At 47.3% G+C, this 10,622-nt stretch overlaps 1 protein-coding gene across 1 annotated transcript; it reads left to right on the top strand.

Annotated features, from left to right (window-relative positions):
• Positions 1 to 10,385, top strand: SERPINC1 (serpin family C member 1). The gene is made up of 7 exons (XM_007084007.3): positions 1 to 189; positions 2,156 to 2,522; positions 2,799 to 3,014; positions 3,852 to 3,989; positions 5,727 to 6,117; positions 7,170 to 7,234; positions 9,979 to 10,385. Exons 1-7 carry the CDS (start codon positions 149 to 151, stop codon positions 10,153 to 10,155), a joined length of 1,395 nt encoding a protein of 464 aa, XP_007084069.1. The 5' UTR covers positions 1 to 148; the 3' UTR covers positions 10,156 to 10,385.
• Positions 10,386 to 10,622: the final 237 nt, after the last annotated feature.

Here is a 10,622-nt window from a genome sequence, read left to right as displayed (position 1 = left end):
GACCTCAGTTTTCCCCTCGTCACCAGTTCCCTCCCCCACCCGAGCTTCTGGAACCTCAGTCAGATTTAGAGGAAAGAACCAGTTTTCAGAGGGATTGCCTCAGAACACACTATCTCCACTCGCCCGGCCCCGTGGAAGATTAGCAACCATGTTTTCCAATGAGATAGGAACTGTAGCTGCTGGAAAAAGGTAAGAGAGGCGAGTTTTCTCTTTCACATGCCCTCATTGGGTTTTCTGACTTTTGAAGGGTGGCCTCGACACCTTTGAGAAAACCAGGCCCTCTCCCTGGGTAGTTACAAAAAAAGATGTGTTTGGAAGACGTCATGCCAAGTGCCCTCCCTCCCACTCCCTCTTGGGGTAAGCCACACCTTGGGCTCTTAGCTCAAGAAACCGGGCATGTCTTCCCTGTGTCACAGCTGTGGCAGCGCCAGCCCTCACGGCAGCCGGGAGACGCTCCGGGGGAAATTCCCAGGCCCACCAGACAGCTGAAAAGAGGGCAAATTTAACCTATTTAACCTGTGAGGACCTCCTAACTCCTTTTTTCCTTCTCCTCCAGCTTGGTTGCCTCCCCCCCCCCCCCCCCCACTCCAAGATCTCAGTGACCTTTGGCTGAAGGATAGCAGCTCTGTCCCCTTGCCTCACGGCAAGGTCCCCTCCTCCCTCGATATCACACACATTCCCTTCCTGACCCGGGTTGTTCTGGGGGGCTGGAAGTGAGGCCGGGGCACACCGTATTGGTGATTCTTTCCCCCACGAACAAAGCTCCCAGATCCCCCTCAGCCTCCACTTGTATTTCCAAACGTGGCTGAGGGACCAAACAGGAAACAAAAGGCGAGCAAGACAGGGAGATGCATGGCAGGGGTCTCTGTCTCTGCTTCTTCACCCCACCTCCTAAATCACCCTGAGCGGCTCCCATCTTCTCTCCCACTCCGTGCCTCGATTCTTAAAGGGCCGCAGAGTTTGCCTCGTCTCACGCAAGAAGCCAAGTCCCCCTCGGCGGTCCCCAGCTTCCGCAGCCCAACACTTGCCAGCAGGCCACCTCAGAGAGTCCTCTCAGCACTGTGTGCGTGTCTTTTTCTGCCGGGGGAAGGCTCAGTACCCACACGGACTCCCAAGTCAACCAGAGGAAGCCCCTGGTCTTTCTACAAAAATATTACAAGTTTATGCCTTGGTTTGCTTAACCGAGTGTTCCAATTTTCCTAGTTTGCCAGTCTCGTGATCTCACTTTTTTTGTTTTTAAGTTAAGATTAATTTCATTTGCTTTTAGTGAACCCCTGTTGGCAACTATGAAAATTTCCAGGCAGAGAAATGATGAGGGCCTGAACTAAGGCAGTGAGAGAGCCAGGGAACAGAATTAATGGAATCCAGGGTCTGACTAAAGAGGGTTTTCGAGGGAGGAATCCAGAGAGCCCGCCAGCTTTCTGGGTTGGATGTCAGCATGCACGAGGGGCCCATTTGTTGCTTTGGAGGATGTAGAAGGAGAAGCAGGTGGGCGGGTGAGAGTTGCAAGTGCAGTTTGGTCGTTTTTCACTAAGGAACCTTCGGGCTGTCCGGGAGGAATTGTCCAGCAACCGATCGGTCTGGAGCTCCTTGGGAGGTTAGGGCTGGAGCTAGAGGCCTGGGGAGGCTCCAGCACACAGATGGTGCTTTGCCCTGTTCATTCCCTCTCACCCCGTTGTATGACTGAAATCTCTGCTGCATCAGTCAAGATCCTTCCGATCTCTCAACATCCAGGTGACATTCAAGCCATTTCTGAGGCCTTTCCTAAACAGCTTCTGCCAATGGCTCCTCCCACCGCCCTAAGTTTCCACTGGACACTGAAGTCCCCTGCCTGTCACATGTGCGTGCCCCATCTCACCAACGGAAGCTTTGCATTCTTTATTTCTCCCAGCCTTGGGCACACGGTACTTTATAACCATCAGTCGCTTCAATAGTTGATTTTAATTTCAGCATGACTATGTCCAGGCGAGTAGAACTATCCTCTTGCAAGGAGTCCAGGACCGGGCTTGTCCTGGCCCCTTGTACTTTGCAAAGGTTTGGGCCCTCCTCCCGGCCAGGTGGGCTGGAATCCCATGCTTCACTGGGGCAAGTCTGTGATGGGCAGTGGGGATAGTTTTCCCAGCCTAGCTTAACTCAGCTTTCTGTCTCCCTATAGGAGGATATGTCTTCTCTCCTTGCTCATTGGCCTCTGGGGCTGCGTGACCTGTCACTGGAGCCCCGTGGAGGACATCTGCACAGCCAAGCCTCGGGACATTCCTGTGAATCCCATGTGCATCTACCGTTCCCCAGAGAAGAAGGCAATGGAGGATGAGGGCTCAGAGCAGAAGATCCCCGAGGCCACCAACCGGCGGGTTTGGGAACTGTCCAAGGCCAATTCCCGCTTCGCCACTGCCTTCTATCAGCACCTGGCCGACTCCAAGAATGACAATGACAACATCTTCCTATCGCCCCTGAGTATCTCCACAGCTTTTGCTATGACCAAGCTGGGTGCCTGTGACAATACCCTCAAGCAGCTGATGGAGGTACAATCCGAAGTCTTTCTGCCTCATTACCGGACACGCAAGAAAACACGTATTGGTCTGGAGCCCGTTAGAGACTCTCTTTGTGTCTTTACCCTTCCTCCTCCCTCCCCTTTTTTCTCCTTTTATCCACATACTCATTTAGAAAACAGGGGCCGTTCCAGGCGCTGTGCTCGAAGGAGCTCACAACTGAGGTGGCTGTAGATAGGGGGCTAACCAGTGTTGTGTTCACCACCATGTTAGCCAGGCTTTTCCACCGTTTTCTTTTGGCTTCTACAGGTTTTTAAGTTTGATACCATCTCCGAGAAAACATCTGATCAGGTGCACTTTTTCTTCGCCAAACTGAACTGCCGACTCTATCGAAAAGCCAACAAATCCTCTGAGCTAGTATCAGCCAACCGCCTTTTTGGAGACAAATCCCTTACCTTCAACGAGACCTATCAGGACATCAGTGAGGTGGTATATGGGGCCAAGCTCCAGCCCCTGGACTTCAAGGTGAGTTGCAGACGTCATCCCTGACCTCAGAGTTCTTTCTCTCCACTCAGCTTGAGAGGACAGGGAGGCAGGATCCAGGATCCAAACTAACACAGCTCTGCTAGTTGAAGGCAGGCTGGGGGGTGGGGAACGACCGAAAGTCAGAACCTCTGGAATATATTTTCTTGCTTGAAACCTGAGAAATCAGTGGTATCTATGGCTTAGATTGCAGTAGTTGCTCTGAGAAAGTGGTATAAATAATAAATTCTTCATTTTGTCCACCAGGACCAAAAAGTATTCTGGAGATGCCAGTTCTACAAGGCTCCTTATTTAATTTTTGAAAGTTACCATGGTCAAATAAAATTGGTGTATGGTGCATGCTGTATTCTCCTCTTGGAGATTCATGAAGTGCCTATTAGGTCTTCTGAGAAGTCCTGCAACAAAGAAATCTATTGGTTCTATTCAATCAGCATCTCTCAATTTTTTTTTTTTTTTTTTTTTTTTGGGCCACATGGGCATCCTCTTTGCCCCTCATCCCTGCATGACTCATTAGTTTCCCACAGAGCATATCAGAGAAAATAACATTTTGTTTTCTTTTTCCCACACTATTTTCTTCTTTTCTGTTCCTTTATTTCTGTTTCTCTTTCTTTCTCTTTCTTCTGTTAATATTTACTAACCATGTGGAAGATTCCTGGCATTGCACTAGACATGTGAGTCTCCCCAACCTGAGTTAGAGTGATCGCTTGGCCAAATGGTGGGAAAGGGCAGAGGGCTGATGAATAAAATAAACTGCTGTGTGGGGAAGTGGAGAAGCCCACTGAAACACGGGTGAGTAGGTTTGTTTCCTATCCTCCTCAGGAAAATCCAGAGCAGTCCAGAATGACCATCAACAAATGGGTATCCAATAAGACCGAAGGGCGTATCACTGATGTCGTTCCCCCAGAAGCCATCGACGAGCTCACTGTACTGGTGCTGGTCAACACCATTTACTTCAAGGTACTCAAAGTGGCCCTGAACAGACAGGCCCAAAGAACTTGCTCTTGTTCTCCAGCTCACTTTCTTTCACACCACGGGGCAGTAGGTAGATCTTCTCTGAGAAATGGTCGGCGCGTGGCCTGGGAAGAAATACAGATTTACCGACAGTCTAGAACCACGTCTAAGGCCGTGGCCGCTGGTCTGAAGTCTGGGAGTGCCTGGTAGTGTCTCCGGACCCAAGGAAGCCATGCACACACTCACAAACTTAGCTGGTCCAGCTGCAAAGCGTGCATGGTGATGAACTCTCATATCCATGTGACCATTTTTTTGCTATCCATTTAACTCCATTTTGAAATCTGGAACAACATGACAGACTCTATTGACAGTCCTCAGGGCTGAGATTTTCTCCATCATCTGGAGCACCTTCCAGAGTGACTCAAAGTTCCCCTTGCCTGAAGCTTCAGAACCTCTAGGCTCACCTCAAACTTTGCAGAGGCCCTGTGATTTGATCGTGCAGATGCTTTTATCTTTCTCAGAGAACCAAGAGTTCTGAAGACTGTTCTGACTTCATATATTTAGGAAGGGGAATGAGGGAATAAATAGATCACTGGTACTTGGGAGGGCCACAAGTTTCAGACAGGCGGATTTGCGGCACATTTGCCCATCCTGGGCTGTGCTCCACGTGCATTCTTACCCCCGCACAGGGCCCAGGAGGTTAGTCGGTCACTGCTGTTGCCAACCACTTTGTCTCTTGGGGCCTCCCTCTCCCCAAGAGTGGAGTAGGTTGTATTTACACAATGTGTACTGCCCTCTACAGTTTACAGAACACTTTGCTATTTATTAGCCCTCTTTATTCTCACAAGATCATAAATGAGACCTTGGGCCTCTCAGATTACTTAGTTTAAATCCTGGCTCTTCCCTTTCTGCTGTGTGAACTCAGTTGAGTTACCTGAGACCATCCTATGCCTTGACTACTGCGTCTATAAAATGGTAATAATGATACACCTACCTCACAGGGTTACTGAGGGGACTGAATAAGCGAATGCATGTAAAACACTGGCATACAGTAAGCATCCTGCAGATATGAGCAATCGCCAGCTCTTAACTTTACAAATGAGGACCCACCACTCAGAGTTAAATGACATGTCCCCAAATCAATGAGCCAGAAAATGACAAAGAATAATCACAGCTCAGAAATTTCAGAGGGGTGTCTTGAATCCCAGGGACCCTCCCTCTTTGAGTAGGAAGTTAGCCAGGACTCACCCTCTGCCTGGCAGGGTTCCTGAATGCTATCCCCCACCCCACCCCCAAACCCACCAGGTTATTATCTGCGTTTGGCCTTTATTTATCAGGGATGGAGTCTAGCATCTTGGAGGATGGCCTTTGAGGAAGAGGCTGCTGGGAGGCAGAAAGCAAAAGGCAATAAGATTTAAACTCAAAAAGATGCTTGTGGAGAGGCCAGTAAGTTGTTCTTGGTTTTAGTTTTTATTTTTCTAGTTATAAAAGCAAAGGAAGAGCCACTGCAGAAAATCTGGGAAATACAGAAAAGTTTACAGAAAAAAACACTCATAATTCCATCATTCCGACATAGTCATTGTTAACCTGTTCATGCATATCCCTCTAATCTTTTTTCCTAATAATTCTGCTAACATATTTGCAGGAGAAAATAATGTGACAATTTCCCATGTCAATATTCTCCTACGGATGTCTTTGGTCTTCCTGCTTTGTGACTCTCTCCCGCCTCGTGTCTCCTCCCAGGGCCTGTGGAAGTCGAAGTTCAGCCCCGAGAACACAAGGAAGGAACTGTTCTACAAGGCTGATGGGGAGTCGTGTTCGGCGTCCATGATGTACCAGGAAGGCAAGTTCCACTACCGGCGAGTGGCAGAAGGCACCCAGGTGCTCGAGCTGCCCTTCAAGGGCGATGACATCACCATGGTGCTCATCCTGCCCAAGCCCGAGAAGAGCCTGGCCAAGGTGGAGCAGGAGCTCACCCCGGAGGTGCTGCAGGAATGGCTGGATGAGACAGCGGAGACCCTGCTGGTGGTCCACATGCCCCGCTTCCGCATCGAGGACAGCTTCAGCGTGAAGGAGCAGCTGCAAGACATGGGCCTCGTGGACCTGTTCAACCCTGAGAAGTCCAAGCTCCCAGGTGAGCCTAGGAAGGACGTTCCTCTTCCCTCTGCTCCCCTCCCCCAAGGCAGTCTGGGCCAAGGTGAAAAAACTGGGGAAAGAGCAGAAAAGAGCAATGGGTGAGGACACCTGGACTCTCATCCCAGTTCCACTGCTAACTCAGGGAGCCCCCTTCCTTCCCAAGGTCTGCTTCCTCTTCTGTAGACCGGGGAGTTTGCACTTGGCTCTCCATGGGCCCAGCTGACACAGGAATCCTTTGAGTCTGTAACTGATACGGGGGATTGGCCAGGTGGTAAAGAACTTGAAAAGACATCGGAATTCAAAGCAAAGATCCGATTCAGAGCTGGAGACATCTTGGGCCCAGCAAATAGGCATTGAGAGCCCTTCACCTGATATTCCAAAGGGCTCATGAGTTTTCCTTGAGGTCACTTGGACAACAGATGTGGCCAGACTTCTCTAGCTGTGAGACTTCAGTAACAGTGTTCTGTTGTTTTGGTTCCTCCAATCCACCATTCTTTAAAAATATGGTTTAAAATATCTTTTTAGAAAAGAGGTTAACAATGTCAGGTAATTGGGTTTGCCTTTAAGGGGCTGTCTTTAAATGAGGTCTAACCAGGGGCACCTGGCTGGCTCAGTCTGAAAAGCATGTAACTCTTGATCTTGGGGTTGTGTGAGCCCATGTTGGGTACAGAAATTACTTAAGTAAAACCTGGAAAAAATTTCAAACTACATCTGACCAACTTGCCTCTTGAAAACATTGCCAGAGTGGAAAGAAAGACATTCCCACTAGGTGGAGTGAGTTTTTCTTCAAGAACAGAGTCCCCTGCTACCTTCCAAAAGCTGAAGCATAAGATTAAATTCACAGGAGTCGGGCTGAACAAGCCCAAAGTACTTTTTATTATTCTTAATATGTATTTATTTGTTTAGGGAGTATCATTAGGTGATGGTTCAGGATTTCTATTAAAAAAAAAAAAGCAAACCAAAGGACCTCTTATTCAAACTGAATTTCTTTCTGTGTGTTGAAACCAACCTTCCCCGTTTTCGTAGAACATTCTCTGGTCTTCCTTCTAGGTATTGTTGCAGAAGGCCGGAGTGACCTCTACGTCTCAGATGCATTCCATAAGGCCTTTCTTGAGGTGAGTATACCTCCCTTTGCTCTCTCTTCTTATGCTGTTTCTTTATTCCCATGCTGCTTTATTTTTTAGTACATTGGTAAGTCGTGCAATTTGTAACTTTGGAGTTCTTACACCACTTGGCCTTCTGGTCTGACAGCAGATGCACGAACAGCAGAACACGACTGTAGAAAAAGGCATGTTTCCAGGGTCCTTCAAACCCCAAATCTGTAGCCCCCCTATCCATGAGGCCTCCAGAATACAGCCTTCCCCTGAAGCCCTCGTCTTCCAATTGTTCCACACTCCCTCCTGCTACTTCTGAAGCAGGAACACACACATTTAGGGGAGGGTGACACAGGAAGAGAAGCCAACAGAGGCTACTGAGTTCAGAGGAGGAGAACCAGGAGAGTCTGGGCTCGTGGAAACCCAGGGAGGAGCCTCAAGAAAACAGAAAGTTATCTAGTAACAAGATTGAAGAGTGACGACAGGTTACCATTCCCCGAGGAATTTAGACAGAACAGTGGGGGCACATGCCTAATCGTAATCGGTGAAGAGCAAACGGAGGGTAATGAGGAGCTGATGAGTATGGGCCATATCCTAGAGTGTGTTCCAGAAAACTAGAGTTTTAGACTACCTGGCAAAACACGAAGTTAGGTGGTCAAATAAATGCATATCCTCTTCTTGGGAAATTAACAACGCACGCTGGCATTTTGGCATCTAAGGAGTTCCATGGTGAAAAAAATGGTTCAGTATTGCTTAACCTACCAGAAGGGAGGTGGGTGGGGGAATGGGTGAAACAGGTGATGGGGATTAAGGAGGGCACTTGTCATGAGGAGCACCAGGTGATGTGTGGAATTGTTGAATCACTATATTATATGCTTGAAACTAATATAACACTGTGTGTTAACTAGCTGGAATTGGAATAAAAACTTAAAAAAATATACTGCTGAACCTAGTGTTTCCCCAAGTCAGGTGCCCATGGAACTCTTTACTAGAGGAATAGCTATGCAAAGCCTTTAGAAATTCTGGTTCTCAAATACTGAACTATGGATCAACAGCATTAGTTAGGTGGGGAGCTTGACTCTTGGAGAATCTAGGATAGGGCCCGAGAATCAGCATATTTACAAAGGTCCTCAAGAGATTTTAATCCACAACTAAGTTTGGGAATCACTGTCCTTTGTGGGAACCAGGCTAAGAGGCAAATGAGATGGCCAATTAGAGAAGGTCACAGGATTGAGGAAATCGCAAAGAAAGAAGGGTATAGTCAAAGAGAAAGGTTTCAGAGCCTGATACTAGTAAATACAGTTGCAGAGTCCAAGCTCAGTGGGAAAGTGTAGTTAGACGGAAAATGGAGAGATCAAAGAACAGAAGGAAGTCAGATTAATTGTATTAAGAGGAAATGCAATAGCTTGAAAAACAGAAGGTTAAGTCTGAGAGGATAGTGTCATTACTGTGATTTCACAGGTAATTCTGAGAGATGGCGAGTTTAAGGTGTGGCCATGGGGCCGGTTTGCTTAACTAGAGTGAAGGCAATGCTCATTGAGGCTGAGGGATGAAAAGTGGGAAGTTAGGGTGTTGAACGGGCCTCCTACCAAGGGATTTTAACTGCGTCAAATGCTAGCAGGAGTTAGGGTGGACAGAAAGGCTATGAGCTACGTGTGAAAATCTGCAATGTGGGGACATTATCTATGGGACAATAGATGTCCGTGACCTACAGGACAACAGCAAGAGCCGAGGGCTATATCTTAAATGTATTGAGATCAGAAGTGGGGATTTTACGTGAGTACCGGACTCAAGGTTTTGGAAGCACAAATGACAGTACGGACCCCCTCTTCCATATGCATTATGAAGGGAAGAGCACTTAGGAAGACCGCAAGGGAAGCTATCCTCAGTATTTTAACTATGATTGAAAATCCTCTTCTAAGGACCCTAAAGAGAAGAGGTCGAGTCAGACACCCTTGAGGGCTTGGAGTTACCAGTAGGAAGAAGCAGAGGTCTGCGTTCATTTTATCCTCCATAGCCCACTAAACAATGGTACCAGGTTCCTCTGTAGCTCTTGGAACGAAGTTGCTTTCCTTGAAAACCTTGGGAAGCCAATATACAGGACCCCAACCGATTGGAGATCTCCTGGGAAGCCATTAGAAACCAGTCTGTGATTTGAGTAAGAAGATCCTGGTGTTGCAAAAGCTCCAGTCTGCTCATAAATCTAGTCCTAGAATGATCATGAAATAGCACAGGAAGATGGAAGGAAGTAGAGAAGAAGAGTGACAGGGAGACACTATCTTCCACCAGCTCCACAAAGCTCAGGGATCTGACGTGCTTTCATTAAGAGGCAGGGACAGAGTTTTAGTGAGATCCTGGGTCAACAAGCAGAATTTTCTGAAAGTCTCTCTCTGGTAATTCTGCTTATTAGCAAGTCAGAATACCAGTGTGTCAGACTGTTACTCCAAAAAACATCCCTCTCATCAGCCAGAAATGGGCCAACCTTGCGGGCATCCACATTCCTGGTCCAGGAGTTCTCTGAGTGGAACCCTTGCCCGTAGCATACAGCTCAAGGCTTGGAGGAACACAAGTGCTTATTACATCAATGTTCATTGGATGAAAGAATGAGTAAAAGTAGGGTTCTGGTGGGAATGCAACCTGACCCGAGTGTACTTTTCACTGGAAAACAAATAGCATTTTGAGGAACTGATGTGTCTGTGGATGACTGACCTGCCTGTGATGAACTGTAGCTAATGGAGAGGTTTTGTTTCCTACGTGGCCTGCAGGTAAATGAGGAAGGCAGCGAAGCAGCGGCAAGTACTGTCATTGGGATCGCAGGCCGTTCGCTGAACCCCAACAGGGTGACCTTCAAGGCCAACAGGCCCTTCCTGGTTCTTATAAGGGAAGTTGCTCTGAACACCATTATCTTCATGGGCAGAGTAGCCAACCCTTGTGTTAACTAAAGTGATCTTACTTTTTGCACCTCTTCCTGTTTTGGTTTGTGATAGAAGCAAAAAATAAATACAACTCCTCCCGATTATGAATGGACTCTGACACCTGAAATGAAGACAAGGAAAGGAGAAGTGGATATTCTTTTGGGCGTGTGGGAAAGTGAGTGCTTTCGATTGTTCTCTCTACCAGTGAGCACATCTGGGTCAAGAAAGTGAAGGAGGGAAATATGTCACTGCTGCGTCTTGAAAGATGGCAGGTGTCCTGAAAGGGCAGGGGGAGCCTGAAATGTCAGTATTCCCAACATGCTAAAAAAAGAAAAAAAAAATCCATAAATTTTAAATGAACATATCTCTATATACAGAGAAACCAGATATTCAGATCTGAGTATTAAACCATTTAATTCTCAAACCACTCACATGCATAATGTTCTTTTACACAGTGTTAAAATAAAGAGGAAAATGTATTTTTATACAAACAG

Source organism: Panthera tigris, chromosome F3, assembly GCF_018350195.1.
Source record: "Panthera tigris isolate Pti1 chromosome F3, P.tigris_Pti1_mat1.1, whole genome shotgun sequence".
Classification (NCBI taxonomy): domain Eukaryota; kingdom Metazoa; phylum Chordata; class Mammalia; order Carnivora; family Felidae; genus Panthera; species Panthera tigris.
The sequence above is the reverse complement of the archived record's forward strand: the minus strand, read 5'-3'. Positions and strand labels throughout refer to the sequence as shown.

Excerpts from the sequence above, each read along its gene's own strand:
- SERPINC1 (XM_007084007.3), top strand. The coding sequence starts at position 149 with ATGTTTTCCAATGAGATAGGAACTGTAGCTGCTGGAAAAAG. Across the intron at positions 3,990-5,726 it reads TCAACACCATTTACTTCAAG|GGCCTGTGGAAGTCGAAGTT; the intron begins GTACTCAAAGTG and ends GTCTCCTCCCAG. Across the intron at positions 6,118-7,169 it reads TGAGAAGTCCAAGCTCCCAG|GTATTGTTGCAGAAGGCCGG; the intron begins GTGAGCCTAGGA and ends TCTTCCTTCTAG.